Source organism: Myotis nattereri, assembly GCF_964212035.1.
Source record: "Myotis nattereri genome assembly, chromosome: 6".
Lineage (NCBI taxonomy): Eukaryota > Metazoa > Chordata > Mammalia > Chiroptera > Vespertilionidae > Myotis > Myotis nattereri.
The window spans coordinates 6,190,761-6,214,111 of record NC_138081.1 but is presented as its reverse complement, the minus strand read 5'-3'; the positions used below and the strand labels follow the sequence as shown (position 1 = coordinate 6,214,111).

Sequence of the window (23,351 nt, the reverse complement as noted above, 5' to 3'; positions counted from 1 at the left end):
CTATCCTGTCTTCCTAGTCCTCCTGTCTCCCTCCATTTCAGCAGCTCCCCTCCTTGGCCTCGGCTCTGCCCCCTCCTCCGCCCTGCCCCTGCCCCTCCCCCCTTTACCCCTCCTAACTGGCCCTCCCCCGGCCCTCCCCTTCCCCTCGCCACCGTACCTCTGAAGGGGGCATAGGACATCGCGGGGATGCTCCCCCGATGGATGGAGGCGCGAGACCTGCTCATCAGGCCTGGGAGGGAGGGGGCGGGGGACGGGGGAGAAAGAGAAGAGAGAAAGAGGGGGAGAGAGAGGGGGAGAAGGAGGAGGAGGTGGAAGAGGAGGAGGAGAGAGGAGGAGAGAGGAGCGGAGAGGAGCAGAGAGGAGGAGAGAGGAGGAGGAGGAGGAGAATGGGAGCCAACGGCAGCAGCGGCAGCCGGGAGAGAGAGAGAGGGGGGCGGGGGAGTGAGCGAGAGAGGAGAGAGCAGGAGGAGGAGGAGAGAGAGAGATCTGCAGCCCCCACCCCGACCCAGTGGGAATCAGGGAGACAGAGACCCCCTGACTCAGAAACACCAGAGAGAGGGAGAGCGAGCTGGAGAGAGAACAGTTTTAAAGCTGCAGATCCCAGACCCTGAGAGCAAGAGACCCCAGACCCAGAGAAAGATACTTGTCACCAGGGAGGGGAGGTGCGCGGAGGTTAATCTGAGGCACAAATCCAAAATCTAGAGGAAAACAGACCTCAATCTCTGTAAAAGCAAAAACAACGCCCCCCCCCAAAAACAGACCCCCCTAGAGAAAGGGGTGAAAGGTCAAAAACTGAGCCACCGGTTTCAAAAAAGTTCTCCAGAGCCGCGGGAATCTTGGACGGTAGCCTCAGATGGTTATTCAGGGACCAAGCTCTGAGGCTGAGACCCAGATGCAGAGAGAGATGTCAGCCAGAGACCCCAGATACAGGAACTGCAGACCTCCGGCTTGGGGTGCGAGTGGGGGAGAAGGGGAGGAAGAGATTAGAGATGGGGAGCGAGGGAGGGAGGGAGGAAGACGCTTAGCTAGTGCAGAGATGCGGAACTCAGCGACCCCAAATTCATAAAGAAGAGTTAGAAAAGCCTTGGGGAGACAGTGATTACAGATCCAGGAAAACAAACCCCTAAAACAAAAACAGAAAGAAACCCCAATGCAAACACGGAAAAGGCCCCCAGAGCTCTGGAGGAGACCCGGCCCGAGAGGCAGGCCTGAGGGAACCCGGGAGGCAGCCTGGGAAATGCCGGTCGCCCACCCCTGGCCAGAGGCCCTAGACCTTGGGAGGAGAAGGAGCACTGGGTAGAGGGTGTGGAAGAGCCTTTTCCCTGCTTCGTCCTCCCACCACGCCCTCCTCTCATTGGCCCCTCTCCATTTTTGGGTCACAGGATGTGCCTGCGCCCCAGGGAGGTTATGTAGGGCAGGTCCTGGCTCCTAGGGGGACGGGTTAAGGGAAGGAGACCCAAGCTGACAGGTAGACCAGTCTGGAGAGGGAATAGGAAGGGGATAGGGACACAAGGACCATCGCTGCCTCTTGGTGTCCTCTCCATATCCCCAGCCTCAGCTCTACTTCTCCCGGATTTACCAGCCTGCCTCCAGCTTTGGGGAGGCGCCTGCTGCCCGATGTTCATCGCCCCATTTACAGGGTCTCCTTCTAAAAGACGTCTTTCCTCACCTCGCCATGGTCTAGCCGTGCCCGTGCCTGCCTAATCACTCCCCCTGCCCAGGGACACTGCTTCTCCTCGGATTATCATTGTTCATTCCCAATCCCAGGCGAGTGCTAGTCCTAAACAAGAGGGCAGGGGGCGCTCTCTTCACCCTCCGAGGTTAAACCTTCTCAGATCCTCCCACCTCCGGGCCTCGGGGAGCGCGTAGGGTCTGTGGTGAGGTGCCCTCTAGGGACTAGGGATGACCCCCCCACTCTACAACTTGACGCATCCAGTCTGCGGGGTCTCCAGCCCCGCTTTCCTGGCGCCATCTCTTCCATCACGTGGCCTGCAGGGCTGGAACGCGATTGGCTTCCTCGCGTCCCTCATTGACAGACCGCCATCCGCGGGGACCTCCCCCGTCACGTGACAGTGGACGGCCGCCGAGGCTCTCCGAGGCTTGCCATTGGTCGGCTCAGGGAACGGGCGGGCCATTTCCGTACTCGGCTGCAGATCCTTTGTGGATTGGTCAGCTCCCTTCGCTCCTCCCTCACCAGGAGGCGGGGCAAATTGGGCCATGCGAGGGCCGGATTGGCTGGCTCTGGAGGCGCAGCTCTTACTGTCACGTGGTGTACGTTGTGTTCTTATCACGTGGCTACCTCCCAGGTAAGTAGAGGCCCCTCTTCCTGGGTGTGGGGCCCTTTCTCGGCGTTACTGTGGCCTTTGATATCCAACCCTCCTCCGCCAGCTTAGGCTGCATGAGAGGGGTGCGGGCTCCCGCGGTCCTGCTCGGCGGAGGGGTGAGTGAGCGGCCCCGCCCCTCCCGGTTCGGAAGCCTGGACCACCCGCACCCGAACCCCAGAGGTTGGCCCCTGAGGAGGGGGTATAAATCGAGCCTTTGCCTGAATTTTTCACGTTTCTCTCTCAGCTTCAGGGACCTTTCCTTCGGGGTGCAGAAGAGGGAGGGCAGAGTCCGAGTGTCCAAACGAGGGGTTTCTGGGGTGCAGTTGCCTGTGGTTTGTGGGGAGACACCGAATTCAGCGCCTGCTCCCAGGCCGCGCTGCTCCTGTCGCTCCTTTGGATGCCGGCGCTGCTGCCTGTGGCCTCCCGCCTCCTCTCGCTGCCCCGCGCCCTGACGGCCATGGCTTCAGGAAGCCCCCCGGCCCAGCCCTCGCCGGCCGCGGACTCCGGTTACGTTCCGGGCTCGGTCTCTGCAGCCTTCGTGACCTGCCCCAATGAGAAGGTCGCCAAGGAGATCGCCAGGTGGGGACCCGTGTGGGAAGAGGCAGACCAGAGGGAGTTGGGGTGCTGAAGAAGGTCCCTCCCGCCGCTGCCCGCCTCTGGGCTTGGAGACCCTGGGCTGGCAGCGCAGAAGCCGGGTGGTGGAGCGCTCTGAAGGGGTCTCTTCGCCTCCAGGGCTGTGGTGGAGAAGCGCCTGGCAGCCTGCGTCAACCTCATCCCTCAGATTACATCCATGTGAGTCAGGACTGGGGTCACCCTGATGCGGCTAGGGGCTGACTGGCGGTCTTTTCGTTGGGGAAAACCTTTGCTCTCACAACTCTCCCTGACCTTTTCAGCTATGAGTGGAAAGGAAAGATTGAGGAGGACAGTGAGGTGCTGATGGTGAGAATCATTTCCCCACCCCGTGAAGCCTCAATTCTCTGACCTTTGACCCCTCTCCTTCATGAGATCCTGAGATCAGCCCCATGGGTGGATTCAACCACATTTGTCTTCACCCCTTAGATGATTAAAACCCCAAGTTCCTTGGTGCCAGCTTTGACAGATTTTGTTCGGTGAGAATTTTGAACTGGGGGACAGGCCGTGGTCAGGGTGGGTAACGTGGGGTTGGGCTCCTTTGGGTAACTCTTGAATGACCCCACCCCTCTATTTCACAGCTCTGTGCACCCTTACGAAGTGGCTGAGGTGATCTCCTTGCCTGTGGAGCAGGGGAACTCCCCATACCTGCGCTGGGTGCACCAGGTTACAGAGGCGGCTTCTGACCCCAGCACAGTCCCACCATGACGAGCCCTGTTCCTGCCACCTTCCCTTCAGGGCCCTCTGACCTGGGCCCCTAATAAATCCTGCCTTTGGTTCTTTGTGCCTTTGCCTTTTCTCGTCACGTATGAATTTGGTTGGGAAGATTAGCAGTACTTCTAGTCCTGTGTTCTCATCTTTCAGAATGACTCAGCTGCCAGATTTGTTTATCTTTATTTCAATAATACAGAGCCCAGTATCCTTTATCATCCTTCCCCTCCTCAGTCTCCATCCCCAGGGGTTAAATAATTTTTAAAAATATTTTAAAAGCTGTAACAAAATAACATCAAAGGAAATGGGAAGCAGGGGGGGTGGGGGGAAAGCTCAGGAATCATGAAGGGAGTAGAGAAGAGAGCCTCTTCTCCCCGCCTCCCCTGGATTCCACCTGGGCAGTAGGAAAACTACCCGCTACCTCCCCAGGTACATCCCAGCTGTAGGTGAGGTCAGAGGTCAGGGTACGAAAGTGCCGATGTGTGTGTGAATGGGGAGGTGGGCAGAGGCAGGCTGTTCAGAAGATGCCTCCGCCTCCCCACTCCACCAGGTACTGCACAGTACCATCAGGCCGTACTCTCCGAGCCAGGACTCGGACAGGGTCCCCTCGGGACAGATAGCCAACCCCACCTCGTCCTCCTCCCCCAGTCCCAGGAGACAAACTACGGCACAGGGGAGAAGAGAGTGCTGAGCGTCTAGGAAGACCTGGGGAGGGCGCTGGGACTGAGGAAGATGAGGCAATCATCGAGTGCGGGGCACTTTTAGGGATGTCTGTGGGGAAACCAATGTGAAGTTCCAGGGGTGACCTAGGGAGAGAAGGCAGTTGTGAGTTCAGTAAGACAGGTAAGGACTGACCAGAAATGGAGCCCACAAGCAGATCAGAGGAATGAAGAAATGGTTGGAGATTGGGGACCTGAAGAACACAGAGACAACGAGGGGTGTCACAGGTAAAGGGGTAGAATCTCACCTGTCTGGGGGTTCACCATCCCCAGAGGTCCCTGCAGTGCTGGCAGAGGGGTGGAAGGAAGCGAACATCCGGATGGGACTACTAGGGTTGGGGAGGGAGAAAAGTCAGGACCTGAAGCAAGAAAACAGGACATTCTCCCCCTGAATGAGCTTATCCCTGAGGAGCCCCCATCCCCAGGATACTGGGGACCAGACATTGGTTCTAGAAGTCTCTCTGGGACAAAAAGTGGGTAGCCAAATGAGAGAATTCTGGGTGAGAAAGTCCAGAGGATGTGGACAATTAGAGAGGTTCTAGGGCAGCATATCTCTGGAGGGGGGAGCAGCACTGACCTGGGCAGGCAGCGGGCGTCTGTGGGCCGGAAGTTGTAGCCGCTGCTGCCCTGGTAACTCTGGTTAGGGCTGGGGGGCGGTGGAGATGCTGAGGCCTAGAAGTAGGAGCAGAGGACTGAGAGAGAACCCTGGGTTCCCCACACCAGCATGTGCCCCGTGGGGTTGCCTCTGCCTCTGTACCTGCAGTGCCCTCTGCAGAGGGGCCCGCTGCCTCTGCTCCTGGGGCTCTGGCTGAGTGCGCACTGCTGAGGGTGGCCCCAGCTCCTCCATCTTCCCCTTCTGCCTCCTCAGGGGCTCTGGCTCCGGCCTCCGGCGCTTCCCCAGGGGACGTGGAACCCCTCCCCCAGGGCCCTGCCCTGAAGGGAAGCTGTAAGAGGCCTCCTTATCCCCCCAGCCCCCTCCCGGACACCCCAAAGACCCCCACCTCCATCTATATTTACCCCCAGTTAAATTAATACCCTGAGAATTTCCCCATCCCCCCTAGACCAGTGACCTGGTGGGGGCTCCATCTCCAGTAGGTGGCTCCACAGGAGGAGGGATCCGAGCATGAAGACCAAACAAGCATTTCCTCTTCTTAATCTCCCTTCCTGAAATGAAACTGGGGTGAGGAGAGAAATGGTACAGGTCAGTGTTATGGAAAAGGGCCCCTCTTCTGACCTTCCTCCCTGCTTTCCAGAGACGGTGTCCAGGTGGATCGCAGCACCGCCCTCCCCAGCTCCCGTCTCCACATCACCTCTCGGCCTCCCTTCAGCTTACCGGTCCTTGTGGCTGTTGAGTGCAGAGAGGAGCTTGGAAGAACGTTCTCCCTTGGGAGTGTCCGAGAGCTGGGGAAGAATAGGGAAGGTGGGGTCAAGAAGCAGTGCTCCCTCCCCCTCTTCACATCTCCCTCTTCCCACACAACCTCCAAAGCTTCACCACCCCTTACCTCCCCAAGGAGCAAACTGTCCCAATTCTCAGAGGTGAAGGGGAGGATCTCACGGTCAAAATCAAAGTACTTTTTCTTACAGCAAACGCTGAGGTGATAGAGGACAAGATGGGCCACATCCACCCTGGAGAAGCATTGAGTTGTCAAGGTTGTGGAAGCATTACAACAGCCAGGGGAGTTCCGAGTAGGAGGTTGGGGCAGGTAGGGTGAGAGAGGAGTTACACTGAGGTCAAGCTCACCAGCGAAGCTGTAGCCTCCTGACCTTCTCAGGCCCCCCCCGACACACACAGCATTCAAACTCATAGAACCTGGATGTGGGCAAGAGAGAGAATACACCTGACACGGGGAAACTATACCATGCTATGGAGGGCTCACACAGCAAGGATGGGGAACTAGTGAGCAAGACCTGAGAGGTTGTGAGGAGAATGGATCTGAGACAGGCAGGTGTGGGGGAACTGAGAGGGTGGGCAGATCAAGAGGGCTCTCTGGGCTCCCGGAGTCTGTCCTGGTCTCACCTGTCCCCGTAGAGGAGGGGCTTGCTCAGACACTGGGTGCAGGCCTCGTGGAACCACTGCAAGCAGCTCCGGCACTGCAGCATTTTCAGGTTCCACCTGAGGGGGCACATGGGACTAGCGACCTCCAGACACTCCCTCCACTGCCCCCACCCGGCTCACCACGGACCGCCTCCGCCTCAGCACTGCGCTTCCCCTGCTCTCCTCCATCCCCGGGATTCCTGCACAACCACTGCATCACCTGTTCCTGAACCCCTGCCCCGCATTACTCACTCCCCAGGACCACCACAGTAACAGTAGCTCTGCTGCCGGTTGCTCAGATGTCCAGCGTCCCAGTCCAGCCCCTTGAGTCCGTACGGCAGAGAGAGCTTCATACCCAGCATGGCCCGGGCGTAGGGGCCCTTCTTCAGTGCACCCCCCCTCTGCAGAGACAGAAGGGGCAGGCCACCTCAGCAGTAGGGCGAGAAAAGGCTTGGGAGAGGCCGTGGGTGGGCAGCTCCAATAGGAAGGTGCCTTTACCTTGGTGGCGATGGCAAAGATGCACTGGCGGCAGACCCAGGACGTGCCCTCTCCCTCTCCAGGGGCTGGGGCCCTTGGAACGTGGCAGTCCTGGTGATAAGCTGAATAATGACATTGAGGTAGAGCACTTACTGAATTGTAAACCTCCGTGTACTAGGCCTGGGAGAGGAAGAGTCTTATCTCATTTAATTCTCGGCCATCGTCCTGTTTCGGAGGGAGGGGGGTAACTACCCTTATTCTACAGGTGAGGGAACTGAGGCTCCTAGAGGTTGTGAATTGTTCAAAGCCATATGGTTAAGAGATCACTTGAGCCACCCTCTGCCTGCAAAGCTCACACATCCCCATCCCATGGCTGCCTCTCTGTGTTGGGAAGGGACTGAGGTTACAGGGTTGAAGAGACTGGCCTGACCAGTGGCCTGGGGGACAGGCCAAAACAGGGGGTATAAGGACCAGTGCTGGAGGGAAGGGACAGAGCAGCCGGGAATGTCCAGGGTGAGCTGGACCATCCAGGTGTCCTGTGCTCTCACCGTGGCGACACTTCTCACAGCTGACCAGCCGGTTCCCAGGGACCACAGCCTCTGAGCGACAGACACAGCAGAGGAGTTCCTCCCCAGGGAGGGCAGCTACGAGGGAACACAGTGTTAGGGCCTGTCCTTTAGGCAGGTTCCTGTCACCCATGGGATGCACACCCCCAGGCCTCTAGGGTCTCACCAGGGCTAATGTCTTTCCACAGAACCAGAAACTGGGAGTCATCTTCAAACTGCACCAGACACACCTCCCGAGCACTGTCCACCTGGAGTGGGTGAGTACACAGGTAAAAAGGGCATCAGCACTAGACGAGGAGACTGGGGGAAAGGTGACGGGTCAGAGGTCAAAGGTCTCACCTTCTTGATAGTTCCCAAGTACAGCAGCCCATCTGTCCATCTGGCCAGCACATCCTGACCCTCCCAAAGTCGAGGCCTGGGGCCTGAGGTGGGAGCAGAGGAAGCTGGGTCCCAAAGTGGGGGGGCACCGGAGCGGCTCAGCCGGGGGGGCTGTGCCATTGCATCCTGGGGGGGCCTGGCCAGAAGTAGAATGTAAGGAGGTTATGGAGGCTGAGGAACACTCCTGATTTTCTTTGCCTATTTTTCTGTCAAGGATTCAAGCAGCTGTGCCCCCTGTCTCCATGCCCCTGAGACAGCTGGGCGGGAAACCCCTCAGCACCCCTCCTCAGCTGGACTCCAGTCTCCCAACTATGGTGACCAGCCTCCCTCCCTAACCAGCCCACCCCACCTAGTGCCCCGGCCCCAGCTTCCAGGGCTCCCCTGGGCTTATATCCTGGTCTTGAGATTTTCACAGAAACGACGGCTGCAGAAGCAAAGGTCACCACTCCTGCAGTTTAGAGGTATAACTGGGGTTACCCAGAGATGTATGTTGGGAGCTTTTTTGGAGATGTTTTTCCGGAGTAGAAACAGCTGGCTCCCCGGGCCCGCGTGTCTCATTTAGAATCATCATCCGGGTACCAGGTTATGTCAGGTCACCCTCAAATTCGGGGATCCCTGCCCTCGGGTTAGATAACTTCCCTGAGCGCCCCGGGAGGGGGGCGTGTCCCAGTCCCGGTCTCCACTACCCAGGACCGCAAGTCCACCGCGGGCTGGAGTCGGCCCGGCCCGGCCGGACGCCAGGGTGGCCAGGCTCTCCCGCCCGCGCTCCGCGCGCCGACCCCCGGCTCCCCGCCGCCTCCCCCACCCCAGCGCTCCCGCCGCCTCCTCACCAGTGACAGCTGGGGCCGCCGGGAGCCGGGCAGAGGCGGACGCGGGAGACCCAGGCAACAGCCCCGCGCGGGGAGGGCACGTCTGGGCGTCGGGGGGCGTGCAGGCGGAGGCCGGGGGGTCCCCAGGCCCAGCCCCTGCGTCCCGGCGGCTCTGGGGCGTATGACGCAGCAGCCAAAGCAGCGGCAGGAGGAGGCGGCCGGGGAAGGAGGGGAGGAGAGGGAGGGCCGCGCCGGCTCAGGGGGAGGGCGGTGGGAGGGGAGGACCCGGGGAGGAGGAGCCCGGGGCGGGGGACGGGCACCACCTTGCCCCACCTCCCTCACCTCCGACAGGCCCGGAGGGCGCGGAGCCCGCGGCTGGCTGTGTGGGGTGCGGGCTGGCGGGCCGGCGGACCCGGCGGTAAAGGGAATCCCCGAAGCCCCTTCCTCCGACGGGAGACCCGCCCTGGGGGTAGGAGGGCCTCCCCGCTCCCGGCAGCCCGTCTCCGGACTGGTCCCCGTTCCATGCCACATCGGTTAACGGCCCCCCCAATCCCTGGTCGCCCCAAGTCCTGCCCCGCCTCCAGCCCCCGACCCCGCCCTCTACTCGCCCTGCCCTTGGGCCCCACCACGCCCTCCTCCCTCCAGCGCCCGCCCTCCTCTCCCGCCTTTGCCCCAGCCCCGCCCTCCCGGTGCTACTCCGCCCCGCCCCGCGCTTCTGCGCACGCGCGACCCCTCCCGCGCGGCACCTGGGAGGGCCGAGTCCCTCCTCTTGGGGCAGCGGCGGCGTCAGTTGGCGCCAGGGGCTCGGCCGCCGGCGTGGGCCCCGCGCTCCCGGGTCAGAGCGCGACAAGAGGGCTAGTACCGGGGCGGTGACGCCGCGAGAGCCGGCCAATGGGCAGCGGGGCAGGGCCAGCCCTGGCCGTTCGAACGGGCGGACCGGGAAAGGGCAGGAGGAAAGAGCCAGCGGTTAGTGGGAGGGTGCGCCAGCCAGTCCTTGGGCCTTGGTTCCCACCCCTCAGGGAGGCCTGTGGATGGCCAGTGGGCGCACCTCCAGCTGTGGACAGCGGGGAGGGTATGGGAGCTGAAAGCCACCCAGAACCCAAGGTACGGCTTAAGGAGAAAAGAGGCGGCTCTCGCCCTGCAAAACGCACAGATGGTGGGTAGCGTGGACAGATCCACAGTTCCCATTTTTACAGATAAGAAAAATACCCTTCTTGGGCAACTGCTAACAAAACCTTTATTTAAGGGGAAAAACACACACACACAAAGCTTTTCTTTATTTGATAGGCCCGGGTAACAGGGCGCCACCCCTACCCCAATAAAGCATCCCTCGGCCCTACTTCCCCCCACCGAAGATCTGGATCTGTCTTCATTTCCTATTGGCCTGGGCAGTACCAATAACACACTGGTTCACCTGTGGGCAGAGGAGATAGACAGAATACAAAAGTTTTCAGAGCAGCCAAGACTCGGTTTCCGACGATCATTCCCCAACCACAATATTAGGGCTGCCCTCAGAGAACACTGAAGTAAGGCTCTGAGGACAGGTTCACGCTGGCCTCAGTTCCGGTCAGTCCTCCACTAGGCCTCCTGGGACTGGAAGAGGTGAAACGGCCTAGAACAGATGCAGGTCCCATACAGGAGCAGAGACAGGAGGAGCTTTCATTTCTAGCCCTCCCACCACTAATGTTTAATAAGCTAAATAGAACAATAACATTTAGGGACCAAGGAAAATCAATGGTTTAAAGTCTAGAGCAGGAAATGTACAAGATGAACCTGGAATAAAGACTACTGGGGACCCGTTTAAAGGACATAGCCAAAGTGAAGTAGCACACAATGGACAAAGATGTATAATTTGCACATCAGAAAGAATGACACCTGCAAAGGACACGTATCAAATATATAAGCATCTGTACAATGATAACTCCTGACGAAAACTCACTGGTCACCTTTAGAAGTTGCCTGGGTATCAATTTATAAAACTGAAAATTGATAAAGAATCCTGCATTTATTCTGCCTTTCCTACAGGGACTGAATTTCAGAGTAACCAAATAGATGGGAAGTATTTTATAGAAGAATCTGGATTAATAGATGTAGAACTGAGAAAATTAGAAAATCACCATTTTAACATTACCTAATAAGACCTGGGTATGATCCCTGCTTGATAAAATCACTAGGTGAAAAAGTCGATCGGAGTTCTTACTGGATAGATCAGGCTGACAACACCCAAATCCAATGATCAATATTTGTATCATTAAAAGTGGAACAACTAGATATTGGATGCTTCCTGATATGATTTGATAGAAAGTGTACCACTTCATGGAAGTTTACTTGCTAAGAAATTTAAACCCACAACAAAAATTATGGAGGAAAGAGGAAACAATCAGCTAAAATCCAGAATATGGTTATTCTGTAGGACAAATGACCCTATTTCTTCAACAAATAAATACCATCAAAGGGGATGGGGTTAATATAGGTTAAAGAGAGAGTTAAGAGATCATTTCAGCTAAATTATCTGAGTGGCCCTTGCTTTAATCCTGATCAGAACAAGCCTAATGTATAAAACACATTTCTGAGATAATCAGGTAAACGTAATATATATAACCTGGATATTAGAGGATATTAAAGATTTATCTTGTCTGGTGTTAATGATGTTGATATAACTTTAACTCAATTGCCAGATAGCAAGGGAAATACTGATCAAAGCAAAAGACGAGGTAAGGGTGCCAAGGTGGCTGACTACTTCCACGGCAGCAAGAAAGGCTGAAGCACCAGTGGAGCAGGAGGGCACACCTGACCAGAGACCCTGAAAAAAGCCAGAATCCATCGCCGGGCTACAGCCTCAGGAAAATGAGTGACCGGAGAAAAGAAATGACCCTTCAAAGGCAGGCAGTAAAAACACTTTCTGACTTAATTCTAGTGGAGGGAGTACAAGTATCCTAGAGCAGCAGTCACCAACCGGTGGTCCACGGGCCACTGGTAGTCCATGAGGTCTGAAAGGTTGGCGACCGCTGTCCTAGAGAATTCATGGCCATGGCCACAGCTGACCCTCGTGTGGTTCGGAGCCTGAACTCACACTATTTGGAATGGTCTGAAAAACCTCTGGGTCTCTTTTGATCCAGCAATCGCATTGCAAGGCATCCTTCCCTAGATAGTTAGATGTAATTAAACAAATAGGAAATGACATACATACAAGACTAGTCAACATGACCTTGTTTGTAATAAAGTGTGGAAACAGTCCAAGTGCCCAGTAGAGGGAACTGTGGATAAACTTTAGTCCTTCTACTCAGTTCCTAGGCAGGTGTGAAAACAATGGGATGATCTCTGTGTGCTGGTGGGGAGTAATCTTGAGGCTGTCTTGTTAAGCAAAACAAAATGCAGAATAACATAGATAAGAGAGAGAGGGAGAGAAGTCTTTTATATAAGGAGGAGGGACATTAGAATAAGTAAAATGATAGATAATAAAAATGACAGGTGGGGAAAATAAGGTGGATGGGGTAGTGTATAGCTTCCTATGCAGTTTACCTATTTTTAAAAACTTAATTAAAAATCCCCAAAAGCCAATAGTTAAAAATCTATCTAGATGGGTGTGTGCTGCAGATGACTAGCCATTATAAGTCCTTTCTGGATGAATGTGCCCTGGCCTAAGGACAGAAGGGGTGCAGATGCAGAAACCCACAGTCACCCAGGGGTCCTGACAGGGCCTGGGCTTGGTGGTAACCACACCTTAGAGGCAAAGCGGAGGGAGTTGAGGGACTCGGAGATGTTCTCTTCTAGTGGAGAAATGTTCACAAACATGAGCCTGTGGAGAGAGGAGAGGGGGGTCCAAACCCCAGCATTAGTGGCCGGGTGGAGCCTGGACCAGGTCTCTACAGTTTCCCCTTTCCCACCTAACCCCAGCATTACAGTCCCCACACCACCCCTCCCACCTGCCCCTTCCACTCACATCTTAGCGCTGCCCCCCAGAGAGTTCTGCAGCAGGTAGGTGAGCTTGCTGTTCCGGTACGGTACATGGGACTCCTAGGAGGTTGAGGGGGACCAGTGATTAGGACTGGACAGGCTTCAGCACAGTCAGCCCCAGGTCCCACTGCCCCAACCCCATTCCCACCTTGTTGCTCAAAGCCATGATGACGAGCCCCAGCGTGGACAGGCTGCTGTTAATGGCCTGTGTTTCCCGAAGGCGTTCCCGCTCCCCAGGACCAAGGGCTAAGCCAGGGTCTAGCCGCTCGCTCCCGGCCAGGTCCACAAGATTGAGGGGGGCCGCACACTGTAGGCCTCGCCCCGCATGCTCCCCAGAGATCTGCAGCTGGAACACACTATGGCTGCGTGATGACCGCTCATTCTGGGCTGTGCGGGCTACAGCCCGGTTCTGGCGGGCCAGAAGGAGCAGAGTCTCCACCTGGGAGGGAAGAGCAAGGGCAACAGCAGGCAGGAAGTCAGTACAGAGCGATGTCAGCAATGGCAATGAACATGAGTCAGCACCTGCCCTCCGGGAGCTTTCTTTCTAGCCAGCGAAGAGACAAGTAAGTAAAATACACAACATGTCTGAGAGTGCGAAGGAGTAAAATGAAACAAAAATAAGGAGTGTGTAAGAGTGAAGTGAGGACTGCAACTTTAGACAGGATGGGGGATCTTCAGGCAGTGAGGGAGCACGCCATTCCAGAGGCAAAAGGAAGCAGCGAGCACCACGACCCTGATGGGATCAGTGTGACTCGAGGGCTCAGGAATGAGCTAGAACATGGCTCCAGCATAGTGAGCAAGGAGAGCAATAAGAAGTGAGGTGAGAGGCAGTGGGCAGGGGGCCAGCGACAGCCCTGCTTCAGCAAGGGCCTCTCTCCTCCCTGCTCCGCAGTTATGAAGGCAGATCCACCCGTCCCCAGCCCACAGTGAATAGGCAGCTGATCCTCACACCTTCCCTTCCCTTCCCTTCCCTTCCCTTCCCTTCCTCCACCTCCATCTCACGTCGCCGTCCACTCCTCCCCATTTTCCAGCCACAGTGCCATCTGTGCTTACCTCTTTCTCACAGGAGACAGGAACATAGCGGGCATTGGTGACAGTAAGCTCCTCACTCCCTGGCCCTGCCCGGCGAATCTCGCACTCACCCCCCTGGCCCTTCCGGGTCCCGGTGGCCAGGAGGTCTCGGACAGTCTCATTGTAGATCTCTACGTAGCTTGCCACAAAGCTATAGGTCCAGCCCTGGCCGCTCAGCTCTTGGGCTACAGAGAACAGGTGCCGCAGGGCCCTAGGAATTAGCCCCTCCACCTGGGGGTCTCCCCCAGGCCCACCCTCCATTGTGAATGTCTTGCCGCTTCCTGTTTGGCCGTAGGCAAAGATGCATACTGGGTAGCCATCCAGGGCTGACTGGACAAGCATGGCAATCTCCTCAAACACTTCGTCCTGTCCACTCCCTGGCGGGAATACCCGGTCAAAGGAGAAGTCGTGGCGAGTCGGGGGGGCTGGCACCCCACTCAGGGTCCCACGCCGCTCATCACACCGGAGGAGGCTGAGATGGGTTGGAGGATCAGAGGGCCCAGCAGGGCCTGAGGGAAATAGGAGGAAGCCAGGGGGTGGGGTGGGCTCCCCTGGAAGGACAGGGCGGACCCGACAGAACACACGGATGTTGCCTTTGAGCTCCTGTAGCTGGTTGTGTAGTCGCCGGCGCTCCATCTCTAGCCCATGGAGACGTTCTTCTCGCTCAGCCAGTAAGGTCGCCTGGGCTGCAGCCTCTTGGCGCAGAGATGCCACCTCCGCTTGGCTACCTGACAGAGCTGCTTCTGATGCCTGAAGCCTCCTCTGCCCAGAACAAAACAGAGAGGGCAAGATAAAGCAAGAATCAGAACAAGTCATGATAGGGTGGGAGTGGAGGTGGGGTGGCCCCTGCCTCCAATGACTTCACAGTCTGGTAAAGAAGGAGATAAGAAATGGGAATCACGGTAGGGGAACAGGAGGCAATGGGCACATCCAGAAGAGGCACAGGAAGATGATGTCTAGGCCGACACCCAAAAGGATAGGAGTGAGCCAGGGGAAGGCGAGAATACAGAAAGAGCATCCCACAAAGAGGGACGTGCAGATGCCAAATCCCCGGAGCGAGAATGGAGTCATTTAAAAGACTGCAAGTTATTCAATCTAGTGGGTGCTCACCAAGCAGTAGATGGACATGTGAAGAGGGAGAAAAATGCATGGGGATTTTTGATGAGGAAAGATACAGAAAGAAAGGCGATGGAGGAATAGGGGAGACATAGATTGGAGGAGCTATGAAAACAGGGTGGGGGTAAGGGGAGAGATCAACCAAAGGACTTGTATGCATGCATATAAGCCTAACCAATGGACACATACAACAGGGGGGTGAGGGCATGAGTGGGGTGGGGGTGGGGGGACAATGGGGGGATAAGGACACATATGTAATACCTTAATCAATGAAGAAAAAAAAAAGAAAGAAAACAGAGGGGTAAAGAAGGGTAGAGGACAGCCCTGGCTGGTGTGGCTCGGTGAGTTGGGCATCGTTCCTTGCCGAAGCTTGCTGGTTCCATTCCCAGTCAGGGCACATGCCAGGGTTGTGGGCTTGATCCCCAGTAGGGGGCATGCAGGAGGCAATCAATAGATGTCTCTCTCTCTCCCTCTCCCTTCCTCTCTCTCTAAAAAAAAAATAATCAATAAAAAAATCTTTGGGAGGAAAAAAACAATCTTTTTTTTTTTTTAAAGAAGGGTAGAGGATATAGGTACGCTGCTGGACAGAGGTGGTCAGGGATTCTAAGCCCAAACCTGGAAAGCAGGAGCAGCATTTGGTGAGAAGCTGGTCCTTACCTCCTGCTCCTCCAGCCGGGTGGCCAGTTCCCTCCGCTCCGCCTGCAATCCCAACTGTTCTTTCTGGAGCTCTTGCACCAAGCCCTCCTGCGTGCCCAGCCGCTCTTCCAGCTCCAGGACACGGGCACTCAGGTTCCCCAGCTCCTGTTGGCCCTGCTCGGCCTGGGCCCGTACCCTGGCCAACTCCCCTTCCAGTGTCTTGCGTTCTGCCCCCAGGGCCGTGGCTTGCTGCTGGGCTTCCCTGAGCTGGTCCCGCAGCTGTTGGTTCTCCTGGTCCAAGGTCTGAGTCCTCTCACGGTAGCATTTCAGCTCTTCATTTCGGTCACATAACTGACCCTTTAAGTCCCAGGCTGGACGTTTGCCGGGTTTCTTCCCGCCCAGCTTAGGAGGAGCAGCTGCTGCTAAGATGGGCACAGAAAGGACCAAGGTCAAGTCTTGGTTCCCTATCTCTCCTCCCTCTTAACCTTTAGGGCTTCCACACCTGATGCTACATCTCCTCCTCCAGACAGGGAAGAGACAGATGGATTCTTCTGGGTACTCACCACCTCCCCTTCCCTACCCCAGCCTCTCACAGGCAGTCATGTTTGCCACCTACTGTCAGGCTTCCGGGCAGGAAGAGCGGGGCCCGCCTTCTGAGTCCTCAGCACTAGAGAATTGGGGAGGCGACATCAGCACAGTGAACTTCCACCTCCTTCCTTCTCCCTTTACACGTACTCCAACCCCTGCTCAGCCCACAGGGCCCTTAAGAGCTAATCACCTGTGGCAACGGCTGTGGAACATCGCGGGCCTGTCTTCTTGGGAACCTTTGGAGCTGTCAGGAAATGGGACAGAGGAAAAGAGCTATCACTCTCAGGGTGGCATGTACTCTGGCTGGGCGACGGGCAGAGCAGTTGCTTTTACTGAGGATGAGAAACTAGAAAACTTTCCTCTTCCGCTAGGTCTGGCCAACTCCTAAAGATATCCTTTCCCAGGACCAGAAATTACTGAGCACGCCAAGAAACAAGCTGGACCAGGAGACGCAAAGAGAGCGGGGGCGGGACCGGGACCATGTGAAAAGTGTGCTACATCTATGCAAAAAGATGTTAGGGAACATGTATTTGCTTGACTACCCATAGACTAGCCCTGAAGAACACACAGTGGTCCCTAGGGAGGGGAAGTGGGTGGCTGGGGGACAGAGGTGAGAGGGAGACTTTTCAGAAGTATAACACCTTTTGTGCCTTTGAAATTTTGGAACAAGTGAGACATATTCCCTGTTCAAACTAAGCTAAAATGACAAGAAAAGGAGTTGGAGAGCACTGATCTGGCCCCCCCAGAGCCCACCTGCGGGCTGGCCTTGTGCCTGGGGCACTGTGGTGAGGACCGGAGCTCTGTGGTGGGATGTGGCAAACTTGGTCGCTGTGCCCAGGCCTCGTGTCCTTTTCTAGGGAGAGACAAGGACAGGGTCCACAGTTACCCTCCCTGATGGGTTTACATTCTCTCTCTCTCTCTCTCTCTCTCTCTCACGCACGCACGCGCGCACACACACACACACACGCACGCACACACAGCTTTCTAAACCCAGCTCACCTTTTCTGGCTCCAAGACATCCTCCATCTGGTCACGCCCCCTCTTAAACCTGCTTCCTGAGAGAGGCAGCCGGGAAGGGGCCTTGACCAGGGGTCTCTTCAACTCTAAGTTGCCCTTCACTTCCAACAAAGGGGACCTCTGCTGGGAAAAAAGAGACACTTAAGACATCACCCTAGAACCCAAACGTCCAAAGACCTCTGCTTTTTGGCCCCCCAGCCTAGTCCTCTACATCACCACCAACAGCATTAACTTTGTACCTCTTATGCCACAGACTATATGGCAGCCAAAAAACATGGAGGCCCTACCTGGTATGGCTCAGTGGAAAGAACATTGGTCTGCAGACTGAAGGGTCCCGGGTTCGATTTTGGTCAAGGGCACTTGCCCAGTTGCAGGTTGGATCCCCAGTAGGGGGCATGCAGGAAGCAGCCGATCAATGACTCTCTTCATTGATGTTTCTATCTCTCTCTCCCTCTCCCTTCCTCTCTGAAATCAATAATAATAATAATAATAATAATAAAAAGCATGGAGAAGTGGGAGCAATCTTTAAGGGAGACGCTGGGCAGACTTTGGACTTCAGCTAAGTAGTACTTATATAAGCAGAGAGAAATGGACACTTCTTTTAGAAGGCAAAAACAAACACACACATGGTGTGACTGGGAAACCAACACACTCTTTTAGCTAGAGCTGAGAATAGTAAGGGAGAGAGTGGAAGATAGATAAAGTTGCAAACTGGGTTGGAGGAGCAGGTAACATTTATTAGGAACTGTTTTAAATGCTATATTTGTATCAACGTAATCCTCAGAGCAGCCCAGAGGTGGTACTGATGTAAAATAGCTTGTCATCAGCCAATAAAAGGCAGAGCCAGGGTTAGAACGTAGACAGTCTGTTCTGAGGGCCATGTTTTAACCATTAGGCAAACACTGTCTTGTAGGGCTTTGATGCCAAGCTAAGGAGTTTAGGCTTTAGCCCTGCATACATGGAAAGCCAGACACACTTTCTGATTAAGCATCTGAAAACTATGCAAATGAGCCTATTGTAAAGAATAAGAATGAGCTGTAAGTAGGCCAACTTGCACAGGGAAGACCAGCAAGTAGCTTGGCCGGTTTGGAGACCACCGAAGTACAGAGGCATGGGGTGGGGGCAATGGGAAAGAAAGAACCTCTCCTTTAAGCAGCACAATTCAGGGCCTGGGGATTATGTTCACCCCATGGTTACCAGCCATTCTGGTTTGACTAGAACTGAGGGGTTTCTTAGAGGACATGGGAATTTCAGTGCTAAAATTAGGTCATTCCCATGCAAACAGGGACAATTCATCACCCTACTCCTATCCCACCACCAGGAGGGCACTGTGTATAGATCAACTTTTGATTTTCACTAGAGGTAACTTAATTCCAAGGCCAGTCTCTCTCTTCCCTTCAGTTTACTTCATTCATTCAATGTTTACTAAAAGCCAGGAAATGATCTAGGTTCTGGAGTAATAGCTATGGTCTGTGCCCTCAAGATGCTCATGGACAGTCGGAAGGGAAGCATTCGAGACCACTAAAACTTTACTTAGTGCTATCCTAAAAGGATCCCAGAGGAGGGGGGTGGGCATCTAGTGTGAATGTGTCAGAGAACACTTCTAAAAAGTATTTTTGGGCAGAGCCTTCAGGGTGAGAAAGAGTTGGCTTGATGGGTTTTGGCCAAGAGCATTCCAGGCAAAAAGCAAGGAAGAATGAATTCAGCAAGTGACACACTGTTCTGTTAAGCTGAACAGAGGAAATTGCATAGAAAGTGGGGAGACGAGAAAAGAGGCAGAAGAGAAAAGACTGCGGTGGTTGGTATGCCATGATAGAGCCTGGAGTTTACTGACGGCAAGAGGGACCCTGTTGACTTTTAGTCAGGAGAATAATATGAGGAGATTTGTATGTAAAAAGTGAACTATGAGCAAAGTGAAAAATGAATAGAACTAGAAGATGAGGGGTATCAGAGGCAGACACTGCATCATTCCTTCATTCACCCATTCAACGAAGCTTTTTAAAACATATATATTTTTATTGATTTCAGAGAGGAAGGGAGAGGGAGAGAGAGTCAGAAACATCAATGAGAGAGTATCATTGATCAGCTGCCTCCTACATGCCCCCCACCGGGAATCGAGCTCGCAGCCCAGGCATGTGCCCTTGACCGGAATCGAACCCGGGACCCTTCAGTCCAGAGGCCAACGCTCCATCCACTGAGCCAAACCAGCCAGGGCTCAACAAGGATTTTTGCACTAAGAATTGTTGACAGACTGCCCTGTAACAGGCGCTGTTCTAGGTACTGGCAAGTAATGAACATGAAGTCTCTGCTTCCCAGAGCTTATTTTCTAAGGCCGCCTTTCCAAACTGGGGCACCACAAGAGGACTGAGCTCCACAGAAGACGATCTATTTTCTGTTCTCCCAAGAATGTATACAGCTCTGAAGATTTTAGTTGCTTGAAAGAGAAGTTAATTCATTAGATACAAAGGATGTCTTAGGGCCGTGGTCGGCAAACTGCGGCTCGCGAGCCACATGCGGCTCTTTGGCCCCTTGAGTGTGGCTCTTCCTAAGCCTTAGGAGTACCCTAATTTAGTTAATAACAATGTACCTACCTATGTAGTTTAAGTTTAAAAAATTTGGCTCTCAAAAGAAATTTCAATTGTTGTGCTGTTGATATTTGCTTTGGCTCTGTTGGCTAATGAGTTTGCCGACCACTGCCTTAGGGCATTAGAGCTTAATTCTCAAGGAACTCAGTAGAGAGGGGCCCTCTAAGAGTCTAAGTCAAGCGTGTCAAATGCGGCCCTCCAGGTGCAAGTTTGACATGCTTGGTCTATGCTAAGTAGAAATCCATCTGAGAGAAGGCCAACGAGGAGCTGCATTACATGAAGCCAAGCACAGTAGTTCCCCGGCCCCTGTTATCTGCAGGAGATACTTTCCAGGATCTCCAGTGGGTGCCCAAAACCTCAGACAGTACTGCATCCTATATATACTATGGTTTTTCCTATACACACACATATACCTATGATAAAACTTAGAGATTAATAACTATAACTAGGAAGCAGGGCAATTTTAACAACATCCTATATAATAAAAGCCTAATATGCTCAGTGTCTGGTCAACCGATCAGCAGGCCGTTCAACCAATCAAAGCATAATATGCTAATGATAAGCTAAGGTTGCTCAACCAGTCGCTATGACGTGCACTGACCACCAGGGAGCAGATGCTCCCACCGGTAGGTTAGGTTGCTGCTGGGGTCCAGCCAATAGGGGTTGGAAATGCCCTGGAGCCCTCCCACAGTCCCTCCCTGGCTGGCCCATCTCCTGCGTCTCTCCCCGGCCCCGATGGTGCACCAGTGGGGTCCATGGGCCTGGCCTGCGCCTTCTCACAATCAGGGACCCCTCAGGGGATGTCGGAGAGCCGGTTTCAGCCCGACCCCGCAGGCCAGGCCCAGGGACCCCACTGATGCATGAATTCATGCACTGGGCCTCTAGGACTATAATAAAAATTTTGTGAATGGCTTTGTAGTCATTACTAAGTAAAATAAGGGTAACTTGAACACAAGCACTGCCATACCCTGACAGTTGACCTAATAACCGAGATGGTTACGAAGTGACTAACAGGTGGCCTCCACAGCATGGATATGCTGGACAAAGGGATGATCCATGTTCCAGGCAGGACAGAAGGATAGGTATGGACAGAATGGCATGCAATTTAAAACTTTTGAGTCATTTGTTTCTGGAATTTTCCATTTAATATTTTTGGACCACAGGTAACTGAAATCATGGAAAGCAAAATCTTGGATAAGAGGGACCACTGTATTGATCTACCTGGGAGCTGCCTTGGGGGAGAGAGATAGAGGGTAGGCAGTGAGGGAGGTGCAGGAGTCCAGGCTGACTCCAAGATACCTGCCGTGGTTCCATTAATCAGGATCACAGGAGGAAGAGCTGGTTTTGTTTTTAATTAAACTTTTCATGATAAAGTCATTGTAGATTCACATGCAGTTGTAAGAAATAACACGGAGAGATCTGAGAGTACCTGAAGGACTACTTTGGGAAGTTCAGCTTTGGCAAAGTGACTTTGAACTACCTGTGATACCAATAGATATATTCACGATATTCACAGCAGAGCATCACTATAGAGAAAACTCTGAAACCACCTGATACCCTGGCTTCTTACATTTTAGTTTATTGGTCTTTCCTTACGTTAGATTGTGAGCATCACATGAACACATCTGTTTTGTTCACAACTGTATAACCAGAGTATCTAGTACAATGTCTGCTACGTAGCATGGCTCAGTACATTTTTAAAGGAATAAAATCAGATGTCTATCAGTAGGAGAATACTTAAATTGCACAACATCCAAATCATTGGCTTACTAGTACATACACATAAAGGGGAGAGGGTCCCGTCACCTGCAGAAATGTACCCAAAAAATATTTCTTTAAATTTTCCAAGGTCAAACACTATTTTTTTTTTTTTTTTATAACCAGTGCCCTTCAGTCTCTCTACTACCAAAGGCCTACCACCCAGGAATTTGTGTGGGTTCAGAAAATGTGTTCATAGGTTTATTCAGTTCAGGACAACTCCAAGAGTACAGTGTTTATTTTTCTCCCATCTATAAAGCTAGACACGACTCTCAACTTTGTACAATTAGCATGAGCACTTAACCTATAAAAACAGATATTCAGCCCTAGCAGTTTGCTCAGTGGTTAGAACGTGGCCCAAGGACTCAGGGGCACCCACCTAGGTTGCAGGCCCCATCCTCAATCCGGGGTGGGAGGCAACGAATCATGTGTCTCTCACACAGCTGTTTCTCTCTATCTCTCCCCCTCCCTTCCACTCTCTCTAAAAATCAATGAAAAAAATATCCTTGGGTGAGGATTAAAAAAATAAACGGACAAACGAAATCAGATATTCATCCAACCTCCTAAAGCCACTACTCGGCGCCTAAGGCACGAGACCCCAGCCCCTCGCCGAGTCCGACCGTCAGCAATCCCTCCCTTCCTGTCGCCTCTCCGCCGTCACCGTCTATTCTCCCTGGGTCATTCCGATCAGCAGGCAACAGGCGCTGCTATTTCTTCCCGCCTCACAGCTTCTTGACTCTGCTTTTCCTGCCAGCTACGCCCTTTTCTGCTGCCTCCTGCAGCAAAACGCTTCAGAAGTGTTGCCTCTTAGTACTCACTGTGCCCAATTTCTCTCCTAAACCGTCCCGATCACTCGGGGCCGCACAGACCTTCGTCCTCCAAGTAGGCCGGGGCGGGGGCTCGTCAGCACCGGCGCGGCCGTCGGCCCCGGGCGGGAGACCCAGGCCGGGGTCTACTCACCTGCGGCTCCATGACCAGCTCCCGCCACACGTGCCAGGGGGCGCGACGAAGGGAACAGGGCGCCGCGGCTCCCGGGACCTACGTTCCCTCGCCCGCTCGCGACGCAGAGCACGGGCGCTCCGCGCTCCGGCAGCCACCCAGCCGGCGCCACACCCGCCACTTTTGAATTTCAACGGCCGTTGCCACACTCACCTCGCTCCGCACGCAGGGGCCAATCGTCGCCGCCGCCACAACCGAGGGCCAATCGCAGCGCCCTCCGCCTCCCGAGGCCACACCCGTCGGGCCGGCGCCTTGCCCTGCCAGTTTGGCCGGCGGGTTAGTCCCACTTCCGGCAGCACGTCTCTAACCCCGCTCCCCCGCTGCGGTCGCGCTGGGCTTAGGCAGGCTCCCGCCGCCGCCCGCTACGTCAGGCGATGCCTGCACACGCCGCGCGGACGTCACCGCAGTGGGGGGCGGGACGCTGGAGGACAGGAACCACGCGTGCGCACACTAGGTCCAATGCGGGCGCGGGCGGGACGAGCGCCCCTAGCGACTGCAGCAGGGAGCGCACTCGCGCCCGCGGATTCGGCCGCTGGCCCCGGAAGTGGGAGCGGCGCCCTCGTGCGGCTGTGAGAGGCCGCGTCAGCCCATTCCCCGGTCTTTCGGGCATTTCTAACCAAATTTAGGGACCAGGGCTGCAGCTTGACGCTTCATGGAAGCTCGACAGCGGGGATTCGAGGCTCAGAGGAGGACTTTCTTCTGCAGACTCCTCACCAGACCTCCCCCGTACCTGGATGCCGTTCACTAGGGCCGCCAGAGCCTCGAACCCACGGTGGGGTCGCTGCTTTCATTTATGGGGTCTAATATGATTTTCAGACTAATCTGCACGTGCATTGTCTCCATTTACTAATCACCAAGCTCACTGAGCTCTTACTACGTGTCGAGTGCTTCGCACGTCTTACCTGCAAGCTAGCTGAAGGGTTAGAAAGGTTATGTCAGCCCAAAAAAGCAGTTGAGCCAAGCGTTCACTCGGGA

General features: G+C 54.6%; 4 protein-coding genes across 12 annotated transcripts in view; 1 reads left to right on the top strand and 3 right to left on the bottom strand.

The window, feature by feature from the left end:
• The window catches only part of SYNGAP1 (synaptic Ras GTPase activating protein 1), a gene marked incomplete at its 5' end in the record, with an annotated part of 30,345 nt that extends 30,121 nt beyond the window's left edge, over positions 1 to 224 (bottom strand). For all 3 annotated transcript variants that reach the window (XM_081094076.1, XM_081094077.1, XM_081094078.1), the window contains one exon: positions 158 to 224. In XM_081094076.1, coding sequence (XP_080950202.1) covers positions 158 to 224 — 67 coding nt within the window. The remainder of the gene's footprint in view (positions 1 to 157) is intronic.
• Positions 225 to 1,598: 1,374 nt separating this feature from the next.
• Positions 1,599 to 3,748, top strand: CUTA (cutA divalent cation tolerance homolog). Of its 4 annotated transcripts, none has more exons than XM_081094080.1 (7): positions 1,599 to 2,306; positions 2,389 to 2,440; positions 2,569 to 2,903; positions 3,057 to 3,116; positions 3,218 to 3,263; positions 3,384 to 3,433; positions 3,536 to 3,748. In XM_081094080.1, the coding sequence occupies exons 1-7, from the start codon at positions 2,218 to 2,220 to the stop codon at positions 3,660 to 3,662; spliced, it is 759 nt and encodes a 252-aa protein (XP_080950206.1). In that variant the 5' UTR covers positions 1,599 to 2,217; the 3' UTR covers positions 3,663 to 3,748. The 4 variants fall into 4 exon arrangements, with proteins under 4 accessions (XP_080950206.1, XP_080950208.1, XP_080950209.1 ...); XM_081094082.1 differs by having other exon boundaries at positions 2,250 to 2,306; positions 2,695 to 2,903; XM_081094083.1 differs by having other exon boundaries at positions 2,259 to 2,306; positions 2,389 to 2,504; positions 2,695 to 2,903.
• Positions 3,749 to 3,831: 83 nt separating this feature from the next.
• PHF1 (PHD finger protein 1) lies at positions 3,832 to 8,844 on the bottom strand. 3 transcript variants are annotated; one of them, XM_081094730.1, is made up of 15 exons: positions 8,671 to 8,838; positions 7,802 to 7,976; positions 7,629 to 7,710; positions 7,445 to 7,540; positions 6,918 to 7,018; positions 6,672 to 6,820; positions 6,402 to 6,497; positions 6,126 to 6,194; positions 5,887 to 6,010; positions 5,718 to 5,785; positions 5,455 to 5,559; positions 5,142 to 5,328; positions 4,962 to 5,056; positions 4,633 to 4,713; positions 3,832 to 4,471 (listed from the first exon to the last, which is right to left on the bottom strand). In XM_081094730.1, exons 2-15 carry the CDS (start codon positions 7,958 to 7,960, stop codon positions 4,183 to 4,185), a joined length of 1,701 nt encoding a protein of 566 aa, XP_080950856.1. In that variant the 5' UTR covers positions 7,961 to 7,976; positions 8,671 to 8,838; the 3' UTR covers positions 3,832 to 4,182. The 3 variants fall into 3 exon arrangements, with proteins under 3 accessions (XP_080950856.1, XP_080950858.1, XP_080950857.1); XM_081094732.1 differs by lacking the exon at positions 5,142 to 5,328 and having other exon boundaries at positions 8,671 to 8,844; XM_081094731.1 differs by lacking the exons at positions 6,672 to 6,820; positions 8,671 to 8,838 and having other exon boundaries at positions 7,802 to 7,964.
• Positions 8,845 to 9,865: 1,021 nt separating this feature from the next.
• Positions 9,866 to 22,737, bottom strand: KIFC1 (kinesin family member C1). Of its 2 annotated transcripts, none has more exons than XM_081094679.1 (11): positions 22,530 to 22,737; positions 17,017 to 17,154; positions 16,771 to 16,870; positions 16,208 to 16,261; positions 16,046 to 16,096; positions 15,451 to 15,851; positions 13,660 to 14,439; positions 12,755 to 13,045; positions 12,593 to 12,666; positions 12,373 to 12,448; positions 9,866 to 10,063 (listed from the first exon to the last, which is right to left on the bottom strand). In XM_081094679.1, exons 2-11 carry the CDS (start codon positions 17,041 to 17,043, stop codon positions 10,019 to 10,021), a joined length of 1,899 nt encoding a protein of 632 aa, XP_080950805.1. In that variant the 5' UTR covers positions 17,044 to 17,154; positions 22,530 to 22,737; the 3' UTR covers positions 9,866 to 10,018. The 2 variants fall into 2 exon arrangements, with proteins under 2 accessions (XP_080950805.1, XP_080950804.1); XM_081094678.1 differs by lacking the exon at positions 22,530 to 22,737 and adding an exon at positions 22,338 to 22,497.
• Between the last annotated feature and the right edge of the window lie 614 nt (positions 22,738 to 23,351).

Bases quoted from the DNA above. Each gene is read 5' to 3' on its own strand.
- CUTA (XM_081094080.1), top strand. From the start codon at position 2,218: ATGCGAGGGCCGGATTGGCTGGCTCTGGAGGCGCAGCTCTTACTGTCA. The intron at 3,264-3,383 runs GTGAGAATCATT...TTCACCCCTTAG, and splicing joins AGGACAGTGAGGTGCTGATG to ATGATTAAAACCCCAAGTTC. The intron at 3,434-3,535 runs GTGAGAATTTTG...TCTATTTCACAG, and splicing joins GCTTTGACAGATTTTGTTCG to CTCTGTGCACCCTTACGAAG.
- PHF1 (XM_081094730.1), bottom strand. From the start codon at position 7,960: ATGGCACAGCCCCCCCGGCTGAGCCGCTCCGGTGCCCCCCCACTTTGG. The intron at 6,821-6,917 runs GTAAAGGCACCT...CTGTCTCTGCAG, and splicing joins TCTTTGCCATCGCCACCAAG to AGGGGGGGTGCACTGAAGAA. The intron at 6,195-6,401 runs GTGAGACCAGGA...GCCCACATCCAG, and splicing joins CCCCTCCTCTACGGGGACAG to GTTCTATGAGTTTGAATGCT.
- KIFC1 (XM_081094678.1), bottom strand. The intron at 16,097-16,207 runs GTGATTAGCTCT...CCAATTCTCTAG, and splicing joins TTCCACAGCCGTTGCCACAG to TGCTGAGGACTCAGAAGGCG. The intron at 10,064-12,372 runs GTGTGGTTACCA...CTCTGCCCACAG, and splicing joins CCCTCCGCTTTGCCTCTAAG to GTGAACCAGTGTGTTATTGG.